This window comes from Xiphophorus hellerii, chromosome 18, assembly GCF_003331165.1.
Source record: "Xiphophorus hellerii strain 12219 chromosome 18, Xiphophorus_hellerii-4.1, whole genome shotgun sequence".
Lineage (NCBI taxonomy): Eukaryota > Metazoa > Chordata > Actinopteri > Cyprinodontiformes > Poeciliidae > Xiphophorus > Xiphophorus hellerii.
Window position 1 is genome coordinate 27,669,612 of NC_045689.1, and position 25,911 is coordinate 27,695,522.

Here is a 25,911-nt window from a genome sequence, read left to right on the forward strand (position 1 = left end):
AAAGGAAATCACAGGCTTTCATTTGCTTTTCAAGCATCCCATATCCTCTCGGATAGGATGCATACGGCCCAGACTACCTCTATGGTTTTTAAATATCGCAAAACCCACAGGGTGTAGTGCCAACACCGCAACGCCTGTGATGTGATGGATCCTACGAAACGCCCGGTTCCAAAGCTCCCTCTGCCGACAACGACTGGAGGCTCTGGACGTGGATTTGATTTGTCATTTCTCACGTACAGCGCAACTTTTAAGCCACTGAAGGACTTTCCAGTTACGGTTTAAAGAGCATCGAGTGGCTGGAGGATAATCAGAGGGAATCGACCAAGGTTGTCCGAGGCGCCCGGGGAATTGCTGCTTTGTTAGAAATTATTAAAGTGTTCTCCCCCCCCCCCAGATCAAAACAGTCTCCCATTCACAGCTGAGTGAAAGGCTCGGTCTGTGGGCAGAAACCCATTAAGAGAGCCTGCGGACTCAAAGCAATGTCTTCTGGCAGCTCTTGCATTGCTCCTGGAGCAGTGAGCCATTGTTTATTCATCGCTACATTGGCATTCAAAGTGCATCCTCACTGTTCTCTCTCATAAGCAACAGGTTGCAATTTTTATGCATGTGAAGGTTGAAGGCAAATTATTTATGGGAGACCGGACCTGCGGAAAAGTAAGAGGGAGGGCCTCTTACTAAAAAAGAAGAAGAAAAAAAAAAGGTTTACGTTGAGAGAAATCCTTTTCCATATGGGCTATTGAATTCTCCGGATCACGGAGAAAATATGCATGTATTATTCAGAAAAAGAGAATTGTTGCCCCGCCAGTCCGCTTTCTGCTCTTCTTTTTTTTGAAATTGTGGTGCATTTGAGACATGCCACCTATCAGGATCAGGTTAAAGTCTCATCTTTCCAGAGGGAGGCGAATAAAACGAGTGGGTTTTTAAACTCCAGTGGAGATTTCCGAACGGGGGAGCCATCCAGGGTCCAAACTCAAACAACTTCAAAGCGATTTAGAGAAAAGGGGGAGAGGAATTGTTCCGCAGCGTCTGGATTCGCATGGAAGCGGGGACGTGCGCGGTGCCAAAACGAGAGCAGGTGCGAGGTGAAAGAACCGCGGCCTCGTTCACGGGACGGGAAATCTGCTGCCCTCCAGGTACGCAGAGATGATTCTTTAGGGTCGGACAAAAGTGAACCTTACGACTCCTTAAATTCAGGAGGAACAATTTACAACCCTTAATGGCTCTGACTTTGACTGCAGGTCTGCTAGTGTTATAGCACAACGGTGGCTGTGTTGCTCTGGTTCACGGCACTTTAGTGGCTCCATAAAGAACAATTTTTGGTTGTTCATTACAGTGTAATGTTCCATTACAAAACATTATTGGAACTTTATGAATGTAGACTCTCTCTCATTGTTCCGGTGATGGGTCTTGACGAAGAAGTGCTGAGGCATATTTAAACGTGAACGTAAAGTGTTGAAAAGCTCCTGTTGAAAAGACAATAATAATAATAATAATAATAATAAAAAGTTTATCTTTGGAATTCATGTCAGTGTGCAGTGCAGAATCGTTAATGGCTCTTTGCTTTGTTCTGAGTTTGTCATTTTACTAAACAAAAGTCGATGCATTTTACTGGGTTTTTATGAGGAGCTCAAATTAAATAGGAGGAAAACTTGACTTTTATTCATATATTTAAAAAAAAAAAAATGCTGAAAATCATCTGGTCTGGTCAAATGAGACAAACACTTCTCTTTCTGGTTCATACACACACACCCACACTCAACTAACCAGCATCACCATATAAACCCCAGGGCGGCATCTCGTGTGGCATCTAGTTCAGTGGGCGTCCACCACTGCCCACTGAACTAGAGCAGCGGTCCCCAACCTTTTTAGTCGCGTGGATATTTCTTGCGCTGCCCGGTACCAATTGGTTCGGTCCGCGGCCCGGTGGTTGGGGACCACTGAACTAGAGGATCTCAGTGTCAACAGTGCCAATAGTGCAAAACCCCCATCCTCCCGACCGGACTTGGTCTGCAACTCTGTAGGGGGGGGGGGGGGGGGGGGGTCGGGCCGATGTGGTGGTTCGCCCAGGGCGCCAAACAGGCTGGGACCGCCTCTATGCACAAAGATATTTTTTACCAGCACCACCATAAATGAGAGACAGATTATGGATAGAAATTGTGCTCTAACATAAGTGTCACATAAAGCAGTGCCGTTGCTCGTTACCAGCTAAAACATCGATATCGATACGTGTTGAACCAACGTGTTGGCCTGACGCCACGTTGTTCTCTGTGGTAACAGTTCACAGATGTGCTTCTTCACAAGGAGCTGCACAAAAGACATTTGCTTTTCGAGAATTTTATCGTTAATAGAAGCTGTAGCTCCTTTCTGCTGTAGTCACTGTTATTATTATTATTATTATTGTTTTTTTTTTTTTTTGGTAAACTTGCATGTGAAAGGTAGAGCAGCGCCGATGACGGGAGGCAGTTCTCAAAGATCATATGCGTCTCTCACTTAATTACATAGTTAACATGGCAGCGAGTTCACATTTAATTAAAGCGAGTAGGAAAACCTCGTTAGCACCCTGGGTAACCAATTAGGGCCGTGCCTATGGCCAGAAATGTGAGTTTTGAGCGAGTGTATCCATGGTATTGGAAATTAAAATAATAAAAAAAAAAGTGTGTTTTTTTTTTCTTTCCAAGGGTGCAGCCGCGACAGGGTGGTGGGGGAGCACCGACACAATGCTTTAGTGATTGAATAAGTGATTAGACCTCAGATTAACACAAAGAATCCTCGCGCACAATAATGGCTGCCTATTAGGGCTCGGCTCTTTAATTCGACATTCACATGCATATCAAAGTGACTAAGCAACTGCTGCCAACACGATGCCAGGGCTCGGTTCTTGTTACAAAAATAATGCTCTTGACCTTTAACTGATGAACAATAGCCTGGGAAACAGAAACTTAATCACCAGCCGGTTCAAACGGTAACCACCGGTTGAGCGGGCTGTAGCCACGCGAGTCACTTGTGAACGATACATCTCATTATTTATTTAGCTTTTCTTTTTTTTTTTTTTTTGGGCGCTCGTTGGCTCTCCGGTGCTGAATACAGTTCGTTGAGTCTGAATTATGCAAAGTCTGAAAGCCATAAGCCATTACTAATGAGGAAGCAGGAACAAACGGGGAGACGACTCAACAGGTTGAGAGAAATAAAGAAAGAGAGAGAGAGAGACAAGTCCGTCATGTTTGTTCTAAGCTCCGCCCACCTGGACGGGCTGAGCACTCGGTGCAATCACGAATATGAAGGGCTTGAAAACGCAAAAGATCCCAATCAGTTGCGTAGCTACGGAAGCCGCAGGTGGAAATACAGTCCGGCAAAGTAAAGCGGCGGCTGATTAATGGTCAGTCAGTGACCCTCGAGTCCGCCGGGTTGCGTAACTGTGTCATGTAAGACAAAGACACACACAGTGTGTGCTATGCTGGAATAAAACATATAAATATGCTGCCACCTGGCAATTCAAAGCAAAGCTTAGACAGAACATCTTTTAAAAGTATTAGTATCCCTTTAACCTTTCTACATTTTTGTGGCGTTAGCGCCTTAAATGTCTACGCCATTTGTTGAGCTTTTATTTTTGTTGGGCCATGAAAACCAGAAGCAAAGGACTAAGTGTTCATTTTGTGGAGCTCGATAGGTTTTAGCTTCTCTGTGTTTTATTGTGCTCATTTCTACAATAGGAAACAAGGTGTTATAAGGCTGGAATGTTCTTTTTTTTTTTTTTTTTTTTTTTAATTGTCTTAAATGAAATATGCTTTAAGATAGAGACAAAATGTTTTTCAAACATCTGTTTGAGATCACTGCGACAGACTGGCGACCTGTCCAGGGTGAACCCTTTTGAAAACTCCAGATAATGATGCAATTGCTTTCCAAGATTCCAATGGACCAATTAAGTTTATTTCAAGTGAATTCAGCCTCCAGTTTAAGACAAAACCTCACACACATTGTTTTCTTGTGTGACATTATGGAAAATCTAAAGAAATCAGGCAATTTTTTTATAAAGAAAACTAATCGTTTCCCCCTTGGATGAAGTTTCTTGCTTAAAAGTGCAAACTTGATCTTTGCACACAACTACATGCAAGTACACAGCATGGTAATGTCCGGTCTTTATACTAATAGTGAAGGAGACGGGTTCTCTGTCCTTTGGTGCAAAACCTACAAATCAACTCCAGAACAAAAGTAAGAAACCTAGGCTAAAATGCCATTCAGCGAGGAAGAAGCCATTATTCCAAACACAACATGAAAAAAAACAAGACACTCAGTGAAACTGACTGCACTTTTGGGAGGCATTCCCTGTTTTCTGAAGAAACCATAATTGAAATGTCGGAGCATTTGAAGGAAAAACGAGGAAGTACAACGCAGACAACATCATTCTACCAGTGAAGTACAGTGGTGGCAGTATGATGTTATGGGAGTGTCTTGCTGAAGGGTGGGTTGGTACGATTGAACAGATAATCATGAGGGAACAAGATCATGTGAAAATGTTGAGGGAATGTTTGACAGCATGAGGGATTGACAGTTTGGGCAGAAATTGGTTTTCCAAATGAGCAATGATCCTCATCAAACTGATAAGATAGTTACAAATGGCTTGGCTTCCTTAGATCGAAAACAATTACCCAATTTGACAGCATTGTTTGATAACTAGGATCAAATTGGAAAGCATGTTGACTTGAAATCTATCTGCAGGATAGATTTTGAGAAAGTCCTTGAGAAGACGGCTGTTGTTAATTGGTATAATATAGATAAACTGAGTTGAACTGAACTGAGTCTCAGGCCCACAGAAAATTTGTTGCCAGAGCTAATAAAATATGAGGCGTGGGAGAATGGTGGCCCACGAGTTCAACCCAACTGCAGTGGATCTTAACGTGAATGAGCCAAGCAGTCTGCTTGCCGTATGATCCCCAAAACCGCTGAGCAAAACAATGCGGCAAAAATACAAACGAAGAGGATGTGTTCTGAAGGCCATGTTGTAGTTCCTAGCTTCGCCACCAGGTGGCGCGGCCGTTTGTGGCTAGTATTTCTTTTTCATACCAAAACACTGTTTGAGAACCGTGCAGGTCAGCGGACGTGGTGTTTGAAGGTGGTTTTGTGATTTTGTTCGAGTGTGCGTCCATATGAATGGTAGGTTGCAGTGTATTTATGTTTGAGTGGCACTATATGTGTATTTTAGTACTTTGAACATTTTCTGTTGTTAGATTTTTCTTAGAATAAGCAAAGGCTAGGCTAAGCTAATTTCTGTTCTAAAATGGTAGACCATATCATGTTTAGTTGCTTTGTTTTACTTCATTTAACTTTAATAGTAATGAAACAGAAAATAATATGATTATAATATGCTTGTAAATGAGTATCTGCTTTCATGGTGGAATGTAATTAGTATTTATTCATTTTGTTTGTAGAACCACACACCTACACACTTCAATCCACACACATCCGGCCTGTGAAGTAGTTGTAACCTGCTGATTAAAAAGTCAAACCATCGCCCGGCTTCGTTATTGGCTCGGGGGTCATCTGGGCATCTAGTCGGTGCACATTCTGCGATCACCATTTTCACTCCGAACCCCAGACGTGCGAACAACATTACAACAGGACGCCAACCTCTGAATGGAAAGATTGTTTTCAAAAATGAAATCTCTTCCTCAGTTTGAAATCCCCAAACTGACCTACAACAGGAAACGATTGATTTGATGTCAGAGAAACAAACGTCTGTTTCTTTTCGCACGAAATGAAACGCTAACCAATGTTTTGATATTGGCACTTGGCAAAATGTAGCGCTTCTATTGTTGATGACTTTGTGCTTTTGCGTTGGTATGATGTAAAGCACTTTGAACGGCCTTGTTGCTGAAATGGGCTTCACAACTAAACTTACTCGATTGATTGTTATGGTGTGTATAACTATCCAATTTCAGCTGCATTTACATCCCCCAGATTACGTGAATATTGTACTTTTTGTCATATTACGTAGAGTAACTTGACAAACACGTCTTGTGCATTGGTAAAGGATTTCAGGGTGCGTTTACAGGCAAACTGTAGCGCGTGGTTCACCCATACGTTTGCCTTAATTACTAGTGGGGTCTGTAATGAAATTCTAAAAATGACACGGTGGTACTGCCTCCATTCCTCAAAACACTAATTAACCACAGTAAAAAAAAAAGAAGGAAAAAAGTGCGTTCCATCTTGTTTCCATTAACTTGTCTCTTTTGTTCCTCTCTGCACACATTTCTCTCGTCTCACCAGCTCTGTTGTCTTTTGTTCACGGCGAGTCGGTGAGAGTGCTTCCAACGCAGGGCGCTCACAGATCTCATGCTCGGGCTTTATGTCTTAAAATGAATACGAGGCGATGGCGCGAGTGTTATTCTTCAGATGACGGCTTGCCTCGTCTCGGGGTGCTTTGTCACGCTGCACGTGTGCAATTCTCACCGTTGTGTCAATGTAGACTCAGCGCGGCCGCGCAGCAGTGGCCACACAAGCCAAACTGTATAAACAGCGCCGCTCGGCAATGTTTTACCAGCCAAAGACTGGATCCTTTGCACAGCTGAACAAAGGAAGGAAATGACAAACATTTCATTGTAAACCTCTCGATCCAAACCCTTCCAAAAGCTCCGCTGCCAAACCAGGAAGGAGTGGTTACACTTACTCTTGGTTAATCTTAGCATAAAGTTGGACTTTCTACACAAGTGTGTTGTTTTTAGCTTGAAGCTAAAAACGACAGAATGCCAGAATTCTGTTTGGGTTGAAGAAACACACTCCTCCTCCATTTTGATTCATCGCTGTCAATCAATAATAAGGTTAGCTAATGCTAACAAGACACCCTTTTCTATATTGGCGGTCCCCAAACCTGGTTCTTAAGGTCACACATGGGTCAATAGCAAGGTTTTATAAAACTTGATGTTTTGCTGTGAAAGTACTTGAGTGATTTCAATCAGATGTGTTGAGGCAGGATCGCATCCAAATGCACAGAGAAGAGTGAAGACGAGCCTCAATTAACGGGTTCAGATAGCGAAGATTCTGCGTTAGCTATAGCACCACTTACGCAAGACTTCGTGACAACTCAGTTTTTTTTCACCAATGTCTCTATAACTCTCCCGATAAATTCAGTTTGACGGTTCACCGAGTCAGATCTTCTAAGTCTGGTTCCGTCCCTAACCCAGAAATGGTGGACTGCTCCATCCAGGTCAGAGGTCAGTCAGTGACTTCATTCTTTTTTAATGCTGCCAACAAGATGCACTCCATTGGCCAAATTTCCATTACAAAGTTCTTTTTGTTTTGGTCAAGAAACAGTTAAAAACTGAATTAAAGTGAAAGATTTTCACACGATGCCAGAAGAGATGCTGTACATGATCTGGTTTTCCTGTGACTCTCTTTGTTTCTTACCCATCTGCTTTGAAAAACAGTGCAAAGTACAGTAGTTATTTATTTATATTTCACAGCTTGAAATAAAAAAAAAAACCTTACGCCTCCATAATACGATGATACATGAACTTGCACTCAATTTAAATTAAAATCCTGATGTTTGTTTATTAGTCATCCATAAAAAAGCCTTTTTTATGATAAAAAAAAAAACAAAAAACCTTTTTTCTCAGTTCCTGAACCACAAGGCTTTGGTATCGCAGTCATTTTTGAAATAGCATATAAAATTCATACACTAGACTTTCAATTCCATTTAATGCAAAGAATAAATAGGTTATGAAGACAAAATGTTACATAAACCATCCCAGCAAATGTTGAGTACAGTGAACTTTGTCACTTCATTTCATTGGACTTCAAAGTGGATTCACTCGATACCTTCAAATTTCATTCGAAACATGTGAGTGTGTTTAAAAATGGCTACAGATCCTAAAAAAAAAAACAGATGAGTTTTCATGTGTCTTCTTATTTTCTGTTTGTAAAATTATATAACCGTAAAAATAGGACCTTTAACAGGGAGTTTTATGTACAGGCTCTTGTAAAGTTTAAACCATTTCCCCCCCCCTCGTCTTCATTTTAGGCTCCTCTGTCTTCATAAGACAATATATTATTATCTCTAATTCTTGTCATAAAGAGAGTGACTTGAATGGGTTGCAGAGCATGAAACAGATAATTTTCCATTCATCCACGTCTTCCCAAATGGGACTGAATTTAAGTTGGAGCTCAGTCAAGCTGATGAAGTTCATCCCACGATGCCGTCTTTTCAGGTGGAGGACCAACGTTGGGATTCATTGGCAATTTAATTAAAATATGTAACTTTTAATTACCTAACTAATTAATTTAATAAGTGAAAATAGACTCAGAGTGATAAATTATTAAGGTGGCATTGTTCCTGCAGCGAGCCAGCCCGCTTGCTTCTGCTCGGCGTGTTTGACGTAAAGGCTTTATGCAGAAAATCTAAAGATATGAGTTGTTGTTTTTTTTTCTCTATTAAAAATAGATGCTATCACCAGCTAAATGCAGAAAACCTTTTCACATTTTGCTACAATCGCGAACCTCCTGGACTTTGTAGAGGTTTTGTTTGATAAACCAACACAAAGTACAGAAAAATGTGGTGTGTATTTGTGTTTAGCACATTTTACACCCAAACCTGTGAGATTCTGTGCAACCAGATGTTTAGAGAATGTTACTGAAAAAAACCCCCAACAACTCGAAAACAGAAAACACAGGAGAGTTCAGACATAAAGTTAGAGAGAAGTTAAAACTAGGGTTTTGTTATAAAACAAAATATGGACATTTCACATGGCAACAGCTGATTTATCACCTGGATATTATGAATGTTGCACAACTGCATATTGTGTCAATCTAGAAAAGGAGGAAATCATTCACTGAATAACCTTGGCAACCTTGGAGGAGCTACAAAGATCCACAACTGAGGTGAGAGAATCCACTGACAGGAACATTTCTATTTGTGCCCTCCATAAATGTGTGTTGTATTTTTTTTTTTGGCAAGCAGAAAACCATAAAATGTGCTACAAGCCACATAGAGGCTTGAACAGACATGTAGCATAAGGTGAGGTCAAAATTCAAATGTTCTTAAAGAAAAAAACCCATGTGTGGTGGAAAATTACACCCTGAACACGCCGACACCGTCCGGCTTCACGCTGTGGAAAGTCTTTTATTTCTGAGTGACAGTGAAGCTCATCGAGATTGTTGAGGATGTGAATTGTTGTGTGGATCGAAGGGAATAAATTAGGAAAAGAAAGACGCCTAATCGAGCCAGAGCAGCAAAAATGAAACATAAAAACATAAAATGAAGCCATGTTTTGGCATAGCTCAATCATATAGTGCAGACCTACGTCTAACAGAGTATCCGTGGCAAGACTTGAGAACGGATGTTTGAAGATGTTAGTTTGATTGAGCTTGATGCGTTTTTCTGGGATAAATTAGCAACGATTTCCTCTCTGTTTGTGCAAAATTGGCAGAAAATACCTCAAAAAAACCTGCAGGTGTAATTGCAAAAAAAAATGTGGTTTTGCAAAAAAAAAAAAAAAAAAAAAAAAATCCTAGTGAGTGAATATCAATTCAAAAATACAAACCACAGTTTATTTGTACAACTAATTGAGACTTGTGTCATATTTCTTCTGTCTGACAAGCACTACTTTGCAATCTCAATAAAATGCATTTAAGTTCATGCTTGTAATACATCAAAAATGATATAAGTAAGTATATATATACACACTTAGGCGGCACTGTAATTCCATTTATTTTGGAATTACAATAAAAAAAAAAAAAAAATAAAATAAATCAGTCACACAGCAGCTCCGACAGAAGCCAGACGACTGAAATAAAGTCATGGTTCAACAATAGCCTCTTTACAACCATCTCCTAAAAGATAATCACAAATAACTAAGTGATTCACATTAAGAGCTCGGTTTAGATTGAAATTAATTATGCATTGGCAGTCCTAAATAAGATAGGAAGATTACATGCAGTCGTAAGCGCAGTAAGAGATAAGAGGAGAAGATTGGGAAGCGTTCGCTCTGCTCATTGTATGTGGGTGGCGGCTGTGAAGCGGAACGTCAATATAAATTTGCTAAAAAGTAAATAAATAAATATATGTAGAAAAAAAAAAAGAAGAAGAGAAAACCTCGGCAGAGAGGAGTCACCTTGAGATCTGGTTGTTGGTGATGTGGGGGGAGGGGGAGGGGCGGACATCAGAGGATGGAGCCTCAAGCTGAGACTGAGCAGATAATTACACATTTCCTGTCTGAAGCGTTTAATTTTTGACAGGAGAGAGGAGTTTTTTTTCTTTTTCTTTCTTACCCCTAATGCTTTTTCTCATTAATCGCATCTAAACGCAAAGAAAAAAAAAAAAATATCGACATCAACATCCAAGCATGTTTCCTCCCTCTTGTAAACATCAGTCTGTGATTAAATATCAGAGCAATAAAACATCAAGCAGGGCCCGTAGTGCTGTTCGCAGCGTCTTCCAGGTTGGGGAGTTTTAATCACCTCCCAAACACGAGTCTCTTTCTCCCTGACACTCCGGTGCAGGATTAACAGGCCGGCTGTGTGCGCCTTTAATTAATGCAGATTTCTCTGGGTCATCCGGCGGCAGCGGTTGGAGATAATTGTGTTGTGGTTATCACAGGCTTCAGGTGCTCGTCCTTCAACGTCGTGTGAAACGACCAGCTCATCTGTTTTTTCCCTTTTCTTTTTTTTTTTCCCCCTCTCCCCCCTCGTAACATGACTTGGCATTTTCCAAACACTCGAGCCACGTGGGATTTGTGGAGAGAGAATGAAAGAAAGACGATTGTTTTTTAAGCGATGGAGTGATTAGGTGAACACAAGTCCTTCGGAGTCAGGTCACTTATTCAAAAACGTTGTGATTTCTACATTGGAAATCACAACGGAAATGGCATGACCAGTCCAATAATTAGTAATAATTACTCATGTTAAGACGTCAACTATGCGTTTTATGACGTTATTACTTTGAAGTCTGTTCCAAATGAGATGTGAAGTCAAGAAAGTAAAAAGCAACATTTTAAACGTGTGAATTCACAATGGTTATTAATATTATCATCTGTTTATTAAGATGTATATCTTTTATATAAACATGAAAGCAACAGTATGATGTTTTTTCCAGGTACACAGTACCATAGTATATCACTTCCAAGTAAGTATGCTAACTTCAGTTATTATAAAAATGCAATACCTTTCAAACATAACTTAAAAGAAATTTGACTTTGATACTTAACATCTTTAAATTTGGCCTCTGTCTCTTTAAGAAACTCCTGCTCTTTCTGAAACTCCGCCTTCAGGAAGTCATCGAAACATGGCTCTTCTATTAACACCTCAGCAACGATTTTACCAGCGTTTCACTGAGAAGTAGCTCCTTTAATGAGCTCAGCCGATGCACAGTTCTAGGTGTTTGCTACTTGCTGCTGGCTAGTCTGAAGGGGCGGAACAGGGGAGAGCTGCTCTGTGAGGCGGAAGCTCAGGAACTCCATCTCCGAGAAGGAGCTGCGTCTCGAAGGCGGAGCTAAGTCCACCCTGGTGTTTTTGCGCAGCTGAATGGCTGCCACGGGAGATTTAAAGGATTTCTCAAACACGCATGAAAGAATCAAAGCAACACTCCAGGTATGTTTTTGATGAGGGAATAACACAATAACATCACAAATCTCAAAAAAGTTGATTTTACATAACACTGCTCTTTCAGTGATTTTGACGGTGGCATTTGACAAAATGTAATGTTTATTGCTTGTTTCAAAAATGGTTCCTGTGTTATGTTTTCATGGAGAAAAGTAAGTAGAAATGCCTTGGTGTTGAAATGTGCTGTACCAATAAACCTCACTTCACTAGAAATATTAACAGAATCTCCCACTTGTTCACACTAGATACCTGACAAACTACTAACTCATTCAGCAAATGTCTACTTGTTCAACTTAAATACCAGAAATACATCAAAAAAACACATACAAAAAAAAAAAAACCTGAAGTAAGAGATTTTCTGTGGGAGCTTTTTGACATTGTAAACGGAGTAATAATGGAGTAATTTTACAGTCTGGTCCGTCAGAATGCATGATAGCTTTCTGACTTTTTTAAGGTAAAACAAATCTAACACCGACATATAAAGATTGAGTTAACGTAACCTTCAATTGTCCTGCGTGGCGTGAAAAGTTTAGGCATGACCAGAAAAATCCCAATTTCTCTTACAGCATGCTTGACCGGCTGCTCGGACCGTCATGGCGATAGGCTTCACCGGCGAGAAGAGGAGCCGACGTGAGGCCACGCTCTGCTTTTGATTGACACACACCTGAAGACTGTTGCAAACCACCTGGACATCAGCAGTATTCCTCAATTGGCGCTTGGCCTTTTTTTTTTTTTTTTAAAGCAGGATGAAGCCCGCCACTGCCGAGCAAAGATTGCTCTGGACAAGATGGAAGAAATGCCACAGACACGTCAAGGTGACCCCGGAGAGTCCAGCCAAGTGTAACTATTGCTCTCCAGGATCAACAAATTTGTCTTGTCCACCTGAGAAACAGACGTCGGCCACAATCATAACCCGCCACCACTATTACCGGAAGGCACAGCACACCTGTGACTGGAAGGATGGGGAGGTCAGATTTGATAGGTCAGGGGATCCATTCGGACTCAAACCTTGCCCAGAAATGGGACAAACTGCAGCATGCCCTCGATCTACTGAGAGACTCTCGGAGACGGAAAAGTTCTAGTAATTTTTTTGGGGTGAAAGATCTTGGTTTTTCTTTTTTGGCACCGGTACTGAGGCAGGGTGCGGCATTTGGAGATGTGGTGCTACGAATCGCAATGCTCAGCTGAAAAGCTGGAGAGAGTACAATGAAATGCCTGCGCCAACAGTCGAGGCAGTGCAACACTTACAGCGGAGCTCAAACATACGGAGGGTCCGTGAAGTGTGCACACCCTTGTTAAAGCACTTTGAACTGCCTTGTTGCTGAAAATGTGCTATGTGGATAAAGTTACCTTACCTTAAAAGATTGTTGTGAAAAAAAAAAAAGTGAGTTCATCTCGTCACCGAAAAACATTCCACCTATGAAGAGAAAATCCTGGTTGCAAAGTTTTGTTTTGAATCAAGGATTCAGTCTTTGTTGGCATCCTGACTTGACCCACTTTAATCTGCAACACATCTCCAGATTTATCGGAGGACATCTTTGTCCTTCTCAAGTAATTATCTGCTAGCTTTAGCGCCGGGCTAACAGCTTCCAAAGCTTTAATTTACCTCCCATGACCTCCTTCTTTTTGCTGATTCATCTTTAGCTTTTTAGCAAACCTAGAGTTTGTTTTTATGCCTAAACTGGAAGTTAAAACTGGTCATATTTTTTATCCACCGACACAAAACAAACAAACAGAAAAACAATCATTTTTGAGATAGGTAACCGCAAAGCGTGAAACATCACTGCTTCTGTGTCAAATACATTTTTCACAAATTGGACACCAACAGTTAAAGCTGGGCTCCATCCTTTTATTGTTTAGACCCGCTTACTTCTTTAAAGCTGCGTCATGTAACTTTTATAAAAACATATATTTGTTTTACATATTTGTTGAAACTGTCACTATGATGGGATGGGACAGATAAGCTGTGAAAACAATGAAGCTCCCAGTGGCCCCCAGTGCTAACTAGACACAACCAATCAGAGCCAGGGGGCGGATCTTAGCGCTTTCAATCATGCTCTCCTGTGCGCCGCTCACCTCCTCTTCAGCACAGTCTGTCATGAATGCTACGGCTAGTTAGCATGGCCACCGAAAAAGGGGGATAAACCGTTTTCGCCACTATTAGCACACTTGGCAGCATGTTCACAAGATTGATTAACAGCGCCGAGACCCTCCTCCCTTGATCTGATTGGTTGTTTTTGGTGGGAAGCGGTGCACTTTTTCAGACAGTAATACCAGTCTTTTAACAGATTGCCTGCCGACATGGTGACAGTTTTAACAAATATGCAAAAGAAAAAAATTATTATTATTATTTTTTTTAATAAAAGTTGCACACTGCAGCTTTAAAGGGTTTAGATAAGGCCGGGTCAAGAGTCTATCTTCAGTGGTCATTTTGCAAGAGCTGGGCGACTGTAAAGATTTAACGTGTTTTTTTTTTTTTTTCCTTTTGGAAAAATGACCTCCGTCTTGCATTCTCACTTTTTAGTCGGGATGTAAAAGCAAATACGACCGACTGCCATCACACGTGGGACACTTGTTGAGAATCCATGCAGCTGTCTGTCTTTTCATCGACTTCAGAGAAACGTTTGCGTCTGTGTTTCTGGAATATCGCTGCCGTCCCATTTTTATTGACGACAGTCATTCACTGTACTTGATATCAATGCAACGTTTTGTGGCGTTTCGTGCTCTTCTGATCGCTTTTCTCTGTACAATAAGATCCTGTGTCACTTCTGTGAAAAAAAACAAAACAACAAAACATACTCTGCGCTACAGGATACAAATGAGCAAATGTCAGAAATTCACTGCATGCGATGACGGGCGCAACCCCAAGAAGGATGAATGACAAAAATAAAATCAAACAAGCACTTCAGCAAAGTGCAAGTCTGGCCGTGCGCGCTGATGCAAGCAGGTTCCTGCAGAGAATATTGTGAGGCCTGCGAGGATTCAGCAAGTACAAAAAGAAGAAGAAAGAAAAGGAATGAGTTTATTTGAACAGGTTTGTTTGTGTTTTCAGGAAGACTCACTCGTGAAAAAGTTTTGAAATGAGTAATTATTGTTTCACCTTTCGCCAAGTCAAGATTTCGTTGCGGCAAACGTCCGCTAGCTTCTGTCGTAAAGAAAGACGAAACTCCACAGATTGTCTTGTTTTGGCGAAACAAGAAAAGGCATTTCAGCTGTTCTTGGAATAAAACTAACAAAAGTTTGGCAATCTGTCCATATTTATTCGTCTTTGATAACTTATGAATGAGAATAAAAATGGTAGAAAAAGTTTGTTTTTTTTTACAGCAGGGCTGTTGAGTCAGAACTGGCTGCATTATGCCTTTGTTCACTCTCGCTATTTATTCCTGCTACATTTAATTATACCTCAGCCAAGCCAAGTGGTACATGCCATCAATCTTAATCAATTAATTAGTCAGCTAAACAGGCCGCGCTCAGACATTCGTCCACTCTTAATTTCCCCATTGTGCTAATTATACTTAAACATGTCATTCCAAATTAAAATTGAACATTTAAATAGGATTAGTAATATTAATCTGAAACATCACACGCTGGCGGTGTCTGGACAGCTACCAACAGGAAAATGCAACTACTTTTTAAAAAAAAAAATTAATTACACCAGTGGCACCACTGTTATTGGCAACCCTGCAATGAAGCAACAATTAAATAAATAAATAGTTGCACTCTTTGCAGCTACATTTGAACTTTGGATTTAATTCTTTCATCCCGCCTGTGGGTCTGGAGGCAAGAACAATGCAATTCCTCCCCGGGCCTTGTTTGTTTCGGGAGCAATTATTTTATTCTTTGGAACTGTTTCTTTGTAATTTTGTGCAAATTTAGACAAGTAGCCATTACTTGTAGCTATTCCACGTGAATGGCTCGTTCTCCTTTCTGCAGCCACAAAAAGAGCATCAAAAGAAAAAAGAAAATAAAAAGAAGCAGAAATTGTGAAAAATAATTCTAAAAGTAAATTATACCACAAATTAGGTTCTGAGCCAAAAAAAACATTGTATTGCCATTTGGACACATTTTGAAAAGGCTTGCTGGAATTTGACAAATTGTTTGTACAAAAGCATTTTTGGTCTTAAGTCCTGCATTGTTAAGCTGTTATTTTCACACACACACACACACGCACCCACACAAACAGTTTTCAAACCTTAAGGGTTCCTGTACTCTGTGTTTGGGTTTCCTTGGCTCTCTCTCTCTGAGGCTACAATCTTTCTTGGAAGTCCGCTCTGGTTTTGTCTTCAGATTCTCACCAGGAACTTCCTGGTCCGTCTCTCCACTCGCCACTTCCTGTAATGAAAACGGCTCGGACCGTAATGTTCCAGCCTCCAGGGTTCACTAGCTGCTGCGATGCTTTGTCCAAATTTAATGGTGCCGACTTTAAACAAAGTTCAACTTTTTTTTTTTTTCCCCTTCATTGGCAGAGTTGGCTTTTGTGGTTGAGGCCTTTATTTCAACGTGTACCACATTAAAAACCCGCCACAGTTATTTTCTCCGCAATGCCACTTTATTCCACATAGTCTAATTTAAGTGCTTCACTTGTCTGCGTTTTTTTTACTTCTTACTGAGATCAAGTGTGAATTTCATTTCAGCAGAAACGTTATTGATGAGAATGACGTTGACAGGTTTACACATTATTTTAGCCACTGATGTTTTTTATCCCCACTGTCCCAAATAATAAATGTCTCCAAAAATTAGATTGCCCTACTTTTTTTTTGTATATGGATTATGCTTCCGCATCTAAAGATACATTTATTTTTTTTATTAATATAGATAACTTTGTTTTTATATGTGAGAAGAGCGATGCTAGTTTCTTTGACTGTTTTGATTATGTCTCTGCGCCGTCGCATTTTATGCCGTAGCAGGATGGACAAGTCAAAAGTTTCCCAGTGGTAGACGATGCTAATGTCAGGAAAAAGATGAATTTATTCTAAGGCGTTATGCACATCTTAACCAGGGCTGCATGTAACTTTGTGTTAAGCAAAAAAAAAAAAAAAAAGATACAAATCTCAAGTCATCATGATTCACAAAGGGAGTCGCTCTTCGTGCAGCTATTTAATAATCCTGGAGAGAAGCATTACAGTCAAATCATTGTGTGAATAAGGGAGGAAAGTGGCTGGTTTTTGAAGGTTGGACTCCTCCCATTAAAGTTTGAATAATGTTATTGACCTTTACCTGGAACGGATCACTTAAAAGTAATGGGAAATGGCGGCACTGACAGAATTATGATGACAGGATAGCTTATGGTTATGAATTAGGTCTTGTTCCCCAAAATGCCTATCAATTTGTCAAATCACCGGCATCCAGTGTTCAGCCGGAAACTTTAACAGGGCCCCTGAGCCTGTCGGTGTCAGTCATCGTGTCGTTTAAAGCGTTTCTCGCCTCTATCTGCGCCACAACGAGCTTGTCAGTCACCGATGGGAGCCCAGATTGCTGCCGCCGCTGCCATTCACCAACATCCAATCGACAGCGGTACAATATTTTTCCTGCATGTCAAAAGCTCTCTCTACTTCTTTTTTTCCTTTTTCTTTTTTTTTGTTGTAAATCTGACAAGCACCAGGAGGGCAGAGTGAAGTGAAAAGGTTCAATCCAACCTAATGCTTTTTACCCTGTTAAACAAGCAAAGTGAATTTGACAACGAATACGAGGCGAAACGTTCCACCTGCTCCTGCCCCGAACGTTCTCCAGTCCTTCGCTCTCTAAAGGTGAACAATTTAGCGGCGGAGACCAGGAGTCACGCACGGCTGGAATCGTCAACTCGAGGTTTTGCGTTTAAAATAATGCTGTGGGGTTCAACCGGCGAAGAGAAAGCAGGTGGCCAAAAAAGGCGGCCAAATGCAAAACTTGATCAAGATGGCGGTCATTTTATTAAAGCGATGAAAATCAGAGTAAACCGATTTCAATCCAGATATTTGGGAAGGCAAGGCTGAAAGGAAGTTGATTGGAGGTGAAAATGATATATATATATATATATATATATATATATATATATACAGTATATATATATATAAACTGGAGAAAATGATAGTCTGCTAAGCTAAAAATATCTCGAATGCTTAGAAACCAAAACCAGGGTTCACAAAAAAGATAAAAATCACAAAAACTCAGCCACTGATCAGCTCCAGGGTGATCAAAGGAGAACCTGTGAGCTCCGGAACAATTACAAGACGGCAACGTGAAGCCAAGCTGTCGTGAGCAAAACCTAAACAGACAGAGGAAATCTGCATCGGCATGAATGATGACAGGAGCCAGAAGTTGGTTAACTTGGTGCAACACTGAGGATTAAAGCATTATAATTATTGTGTATTAGATATTAGATTCCTAACAGAGTTCTTCTACATATGTTTTTGTGTCAATAATTAAGGGGAGAAATTACTTAAGCTAGACGTTTTGTGCTTTACATCATGCTATAATGTTATTCCATCATCACAAAGTGTTGCTTGGATTCATTCATGCATGTTTGAGTAAATGCCTGAATCTCCCACGGCAACCATTCGTGCCTAAACGCTTGCTTATATTGTTAACAGATCAAGGGATTTAAAAAAAAAATTCTACAAGTTTGACAGCAACCAGACCTGCGCGGCATTAGACAAATTAAACTGAGCTGCCTCAACTGTAGAGTTAATTCATAATTTAGCAAATATCACAAGGCCACGCTTGGTTTGGAAAGGTTTTGTTGTCACTTAGTAAATTAAATCATCATTTAAAAACAGCGTTTTAAAATCGATATTAAGAAGTTGTTTGATGACTTAAAAGATTTAAGTTCGAGATGGAAATAAATCGCTGCACAGTCGTACTGAGCCTGGCTCTGGTCCGGCTGGAGGTTTCTTCCTGTTGAAGGGGAGTTCTTCCTCGTGCTCGCTATGAGGGATTGCTGTAAAGTCATCAACTTCTCGCCCGCTACATTTTTTAAAACCACGTCGAGTAATTAACTGAGCAAACTTTGCTGTGTTATAACCAGGGGAATGTATGACATGTTGAACTAAAATATGTTTTTTTTTTCTTTTTTGCAAAGTGTCTCAAAACAAAATTTGTTGTGAATTGGAGCTGTACAAATAAACAAGTGAATTGACATTAAAATTATTAGATCAGTTATTTGCAGGAAAACTTCCTAATGTTTGGATTTGATCTATATTATTATGTTGTAGAACAGCTGACATCGTTTTGCCTTTACCTTTTGTATATTAATAACATAAAATTGAGCAAATCTTTCTAAACGGTTTGGTTCGAATGAGAATATGGAAATAAAAGTGACGTTAATGATGTGATGATCTACTCACGTTTTTAAAATTCAGCCATTTTAGCACGAAATGTAGTGCAATTTGATTCCAAAGTGATTACGAGTGGAAGCGTTGTTTCAAACAAATGACAGCTGCACGCCGTTTCAAACATTGATATCTTTTTATTAAGACAAGTACTCTTCAGATTTTTTTTTTTATTCTTTCGTAAAAATGTTGGCATGAACCAATACAAAATATGTATGGTCAAATGAAAACAAGAAAACAAACAAAAAAAAAACAACATCCTCTTCACTACACAAAAAAAACCCCCTAAAAACAAAACAAACAAACTAAACGTCACTTGGGAACAAAAAAAAAGAAAAGAAAATTTAATTCAAGATTCAACAACCTAAACAACCAATCTAGGGGTTTAAAAACGATCACCTCCCCGACCCGGTCTCTTCTCTCCCCACGTCCCTTCCTCTTCCTCCCTCCCCAGGCTTTAAAACCGTGAGTTTCGTCCAAATATCCAAGGGGTTACAGATCATTCATAAAACTTCATGTCACAGTAAAATACACCATCTTCTAAATAAGAAAAGCGATGCATGACGCAAACAGATGCTGGAGGGCTGTGAGAATATCCTAGGCGTACTAACTGACCCGCGCCGCGCGAGCAGAACGCAACGGTGGAGGAAGAAGAAGAAGAAGAAGTGTCGAGAACATCGTCGTGATTTCGTTAACACCGACTGTACATCGTTTTCAGCTGCTTAACAAATCTAGTTTTCTTTGTGAACTAGGCCTATGCAAAATAATATTTAACATTTACCGTAACAGTGCACCATATTAAACACAGAAACATGTACAACTGAGAGGAACATGTACATCTTGTGATTTTTGTTATGTCTTCCAAAACCTGTGGTACTACAGCATATATATATATCTATATATATATATATACTCGGGGCTTAAAATTTGCAATCTACCTGAGATGCAAAAAAAAAAATAATTAAATAAAAAAAATAACACAACTATAGTAACACTCATGAACCTGAGAGAGTGAAGGAAAAAAAAAATACTACACATCATGTAAGAAATATAAATGAAAAATTGGATTAAAATGATTTATCCCCCCCTCCCCCTACAACAGCCTTTCTCAAAGTTCATCCATCAAAAGCGACAGGTACCATTTAAGATAAATATCAAAGCCCAGAGTAACATTTGTCATGCGCATAGCTGTTTCCATGACACCGCAACTCCACAATCTAGAAACAACAACAAAAAGAGAGAGAGATATATTAATTTGTTCTTATTCTAGCTTATAATCTAGCCTTTAGCACTGAATTCCTCTCTGAAAGCTGCTTAGCCTTCGCCCAGGAAATATTCAAATAAATAGCAAACGCAGTAAAGGCGACCAAATACTTAAGGCCAAATTGAATTTTGCTCTTATAAATACTGGCCCCACTGCACACACACACACAAAAAAAAATTACCAAAAATGATCTCAACATATTTTATTTTCAAAATGAATGAATTTGATTTATTTATCATCCAGATCCAAAAACCAGGATATGAGTTTATAGTGCATGAACAGACAACTTGGCTGAGTATTGGCCTGAAAGTTAGAAAGGACAGATACTGTATATGTACAAGCTTAGAGTATGATTCTAACCATATGCCTCGAGATCAGAAGAAGGCACTACAATATGTCCTTCACTTTATTCTTTATTTTTTTATTTTATTTTATTATCATACGTATCAAGAGGTCTGTTTAAGGCAGTGGTTATTGGTTTTTATCTGGTCTTTTTTCCCCCCCTTACTCATCTTCTTGTTCTTCTTCTTCAGGCAATGCAATAAAGTGTCCTGCTAATTGCCAAACCAGTTTTGCTCTTCTAGCTGTGAGTCGGAGAGGCGTAGAATGTGTAAAGTTCACACTGTTTGATTGGGGTTTGCGAAAAGGAGAGATAAATTGTAGCACTATGCCATTTCTCTGCCACGGTTTGAGGCTACGAGATGACAGGGAAAAAAAAACCCAAAACAAAAACAAACAAACAAAAAAGCTGAACTAGGAGCTTCCCCAAGTGAAATCCTTTGGCCTTAGAAGTTATCAAAGAAAGCCCAAAGATAAAGTATTTGCACAGAGGGAAATTTAATGGACTCATACTTGCAGTGAGTGAAAGGTCTTTTAAGTTGGAAACCAACAAGAACAACAGCATAAGAAACAAAAATGGCTCGGCAAGGACTTCAAAGCTAAACATACGTGGGCAGTTTTTGTGTTTTCATTTTAATTGAAAGAGTGACATCAGTTTTGTTTTCTTCCAGCAGATAAGGAGGGACAGAGGGGGCTTTCCAACTTTGTTTATGAAATGCGCACAAAGACTCGTCGGCATGGAATGGAAGTATGAAAATGGGAGCTATTTTAAGCTAGCAAAGAACTGCTAGCTGTCTGTTTTAGCGTGACGTAATACTTTGGTGAAGTCGGATTTTATAAGTCAACACAATAAATGATGCTTAAGAGTGTAGGCGAGTTAGCTAAACAGCTAATTTAGGTCAGATATTCAGATAGCCAGCAGGCTCTACGGTAGCTTATGACCAGATTGCATAACACGTCTGGTGTTAGCGTGTAGCCTATGGGCAATGTGGATGGATAGTTAAGCATCCATCCATCCATAGTTAGCTATTTACTAGCAGTACTAGTAAATAGCTAACTAGTACTAGTAAATAGTTAGCTATTTACTTTAGTAAATAGCTAACTATTTACTTTAGTTAGCTACTTTGATGGCTAAATTAGCTGCTAAGCTAATTTTATTAAAATAGCTAACCTGTTCAATAGGTCAAACATTGCTAACTAGCTAAATCAGTTTAGCTAGTTAAGTTTAATTAGCTAAAGAGACAATCTAGAAAACTACCAAACTGGGTTACTATTATTATTTTTATTGTTATTATTTATTATTGTTAGCTAATCAGGTATTCAGGCTGTGCAGCTAATTTAGCTAAACAGCTCCTTTGACTTTTTAACTAAATTAGCTAGAATCAATGTACTTAAATTAGCTAGCTGATTTACTGAGTTTTCTGCTCAGCTAAATTAGATAAATATCCTAATTTTACTTAAATACAGTAGGTAGCCACTTGTTACAGCTAATTAGAATAATTTTGCTAAAGTATTTAAGGTCCAGTATATGCACCTTGATACTACTAAATATTACAGTGTCAGTCTCTTACAGCAAAGTGTCTTTCCAGAAATCTTAACCTTTCACTGTCTGTTGTTTCATACATTTTTCTTTGTCAATACCAGACAAAAACATGAAAATGAAAGGAACTGAACAACCTTTGCCTCACTGTCATGGCACATTAGTGTTGCTTAGAAGATAACTATCTTCCAGAAATGTTTTTAAGGAGATGCAGTCTGCTGTGGTATTAATACAGCAGACAAATGCCTCTGTAAACTAAACCCGACAGACTCCAGGATGAATATTAAATAAAGTTGGGTACGGGATGAGGATAAAGACTAACTTTTCAAATGAAACTGACAATTTTACAACAAAGAACACAACCAACAATTGACTCATAAAGTAGGAGATGAGAGGTTTAACAGATGAAAACACATGATGTCGTATGACAAGCTAGATCACTTTCTCAAAATCGAGGGAGACCGCCGATCCGATCCCAAGCATTGGTCTGGGATTCCGATTATGGTCTTTAACCATGAAGTCAGAGTTCATGCTCTCGCCTTCCTATACAGGCTTTACGTCGAATGCCTCAGAGGATGTGACCGGCAGGTTGAATGTCGTGAAGAAAGGTTTGCAGTCAACAGCTATCTTTTAGCGGAAAACAAAAATTGTTCAGCGGTATCCCACAAAGTTGGCAGTTCAAGTATTTCTCGAGATGGTTGTGAAACGCCCAAATGTTCCTCATGCTAACTCCAACAGGAAGCTACAAGTAGAAAAGCTTCAAAGGGACAGAAGTGAGGCGGAAACAATTGCACGGCTATTGAATTTACCACTCAGGGTGACCAACCCACTGATGTGGTGGAAAATAAAGGTTTTTATTCCCTTTTTTGTGGTACATCCAGATAGATGTACGTTACATATTTGAACTTTAATTTACTAGAGATAGGCAGTGTACAACTCAAATCTGGCTGTAAAGAAATGCAAGTATTAGATCAAAACTCTGTATTGGCAAATACTTCATCTTAATTGACCCTGGGGACAAAAAAAGAAAAAAAAAGATAGAAACATCCCTTTATAGAAACAACATGGCATCGATTGCAGGTATGGATGGAATTAGGTACCACTGACATTGGAGAGTTTGTCGGATAAATCTGACGAAAATAGTAAGACGTTTCAGAAATGGTAGCTGCTCAAGACTTTTTAGGAATGTGGTTCAAAATAAAGTTCTGGATCTGGGAACTTTTGAGGGATTGGTTGCATCTCGCAACTTGATTTTAAACCCCATACGTATACATGTGACTCGTACTTACTCCTTTAGCAAATACATTCAAAGAAAGGCATGAGTACTCAAAACGGTTATGTAAGTAATCTACAGTGAGTCTGAATTTGAAGGGGGGGTTGCGTGTAGGCGTGTGTGTGTGCGTGTGTGTGCGGGTGTGCGTGTGTGTGTGCAGGTAATCGTCAAAACCAATCAGACCTGCATCTAAATGTGATGAACTTGGGAGGCACCACAGGACTTTGACCCAGCGGGGAGAAACATGTCGATACTGGGTTTCATTTAATAAGCAACTGGAGAGAAAGAGATAAAAAAAATAAAAAAAAGTGAACAAAAGTGTGAGTGAGCTGGCCTCTCTTATATCTGGTTACATGAGCTAAAAGCTAGTTGTAGCACACACTGACAAACACCAGACCCCTTTCTATCTCCTCTGAAAGCCAAACGCAACAAAGGATCAAGTAGAGCACATGGAGAAAGAATCCAATCCAACAAGCAATGTGAATAGAAACCAACGAACCGACAAAAGAAATAGAACAAGGCACAAAATTGTCTGTAAAATAATTATACTGTACAGAATAGGACCCGGCAGTCCAAGGAAGGGTCGGACAGGAGACTAAACGACGCCTCTTCTTCCCACGCGGCTACGCCATTCCTACTTCCCTCCTCCTCGTCCTCCTCTCCCCTTCTTCTTTTATCCTAACCCAAGCCGTCCTACTACCCAATCAACGCTGGACGCAGTGCTCCCACCGCGTCCCCAACCATCACTTCAGGCCCGTCTGGTTTAGATGTAGTACTCCTTCTTCTCGTCTGTGTTGTTGTGGCCCCCCTCTGCGTTGATGATTGCCGTGTCGGCGTCGGCCGCGTCGTCCGCTCCCTTGGCTTCATGCGTGAAGTAAGTTCCTGGAAAAAAAAAAAAAAGAAAAAAGGGGGACAAACGAATTAGCGCCCGGCGCGCTCCGCCTCGCCACCTTTTCTCTTCAACTCTGCTGCACTCCATTTTCAAATAAAGCACTTAAACTCTCTCAACAATGCGTTCGCGAGCAAGCGCGGCGGCGGCGGCGCATTTACCTTTGTGTCTGGCAAAGTACCGGCCGAGCACAATGAGCGCGCAGAGGATCGCAAACATCACGACGGCGACCACTCCACCGATGACGGCGTGGTCGATTTTCTGCGGAGCGCCCTCGCCGGCCCTGGAGTCTTGGCAAAACAAAGGAAAAAAAAACAACAAAAACACAATAACTAAAAGTTAATATCGTGGTTACAAAAACGCTCAGCTTGAGAACTGTGGTAAAAGTGCAGCCCACACACGCGTGGTTTTCTGGCCATCAGAGTGCCGTAGCCAACGTTAGAGTGAGCAAACCAGAAAGTTTTAAAGAGAATAGAAATATTCTGAACACACACAGCTGCTTTCACACCACTTGGCACCTCTGGTAGAGATGTGTGAAAAGCCTTGAAGTTACTGCAGGAGCGTAACCTCGCATAAACTTTATATGGAGTGCATTTCTTGGGTTATGAAAATCTGTCCTGTAGAAAACCTTTGGGCTCAACAGGGGAGAAAACAACATAAACCCAAGACTGCGGGCGATCAAAAGAGATTGTGCAAACAAGTGGTCAAAATTTGTGAAAAGTTCTGTCTTATTAGTAAAAACTGCTTTCTTACAAAGTAACAGGAAGAAGAGTGCCACCAGTAAATGTGTTAAAAATGTTTTTAATGGGACTGATCTTCTAGCCGAATACTCAGGTTTAATGTTTGATTCAGTACGATATTTTTGCTTGATGAATTTATTTTCCGTCGGGTTTTTTTCCTCCACATGTCACAAATAAATGTGAAGGGTTCTTGTTAAGAGGAATCGCGTGGGTTTCAATTCATAATCAATTTCTTAAAAAAATCATCTTTTCATTCCTCAGTACTTCAGAAAATCTTTCATCCTTAAAGGAGAGCTATATGAAAAAAAACAAACAGGATTCTTAATTGTACAATTATTTCTATTGCTTAGGCAGATTCAAAAGTACAAACAGAACGAGATGTCGCGTCATACTGCTGAACTCCAGTTTCTTACATTTTTTTTTTTTTTTTACTTTTGCTTTTAGACATTCCCTCCGGCGTCTCCTCGAGCGAGCGGCGCTGAAAATATTAGGACAGTCATTCCACCGTGAAACGGCAGACACTGTCTGCAATTTCGGCGAGAATTCACACACTGTAAGATGCGCTGCGATTTAAGGGCCCATTTCTGGAAGTTATAGAGCTCAATCATGAGAAAGAGACACACGTCTGAAGATAAATTGGCGGCCGGCGTCCGCCCCTCCTCTACCCCCAAAACCGAGAAATACGCGACTGCCTCAGGTGTCAGCGAGTATCGCCGTCCGGCACTTAGCCAGAGTTATCCGTGCGCCGCTCGACATACAAGGCGAAACTCCGAAGCCCTTAAATTTCCAGCCTCAGAATAGTTCAGAGGCATTTATCAATAGTCTATATCTGTGCACATTGGGACTGATTGAGGAGTGATGGGCGAAGGGGGAATGGCCGCACTGTTCTTTTTGCTGCATGAGAGAGCAGCTCAATTTTCCATCAGTCTCTCCAGTCATGCTCTGGACTTGAATGATTTTGATAAAAGAC

At 40.2% G+C, this 25,911-nt stretch overlaps 1 protein-coding gene across 3 annotated transcripts in view; it reads right to left on the reverse strand.

Annotated features, from left to right (window-relative positions):
• Positions 1-22,869: 22,869 nt before the first annotated feature.
• The window catches only part of cadm1b (cell adhesion molecule 1b), a 254,707-nt gene continuing 251,665 nt past the window's right edge, over positions 22,870-25,911 (reverse strand). For all 3 annotated transcript variants that reach the window (XM_032545059.1, XM_032545058.1, XM_032545057.1), the window contains 2 exons: positions 24,363-24,491; positions 22,870-24,194 (listed from right to left, as the gene is read on the reverse strand). In XM_032545059.1, coding sequence (XP_032400950.1) covers positions 24,076-24,194; positions 24,363-24,491 — 248 coding nt within the window. In that variant the 3' untranslated portion in view covers positions 22,870-24,075. The remainder of the gene's footprint in view (positions 24,195-24,362; positions 24,492-25,911) is intronic.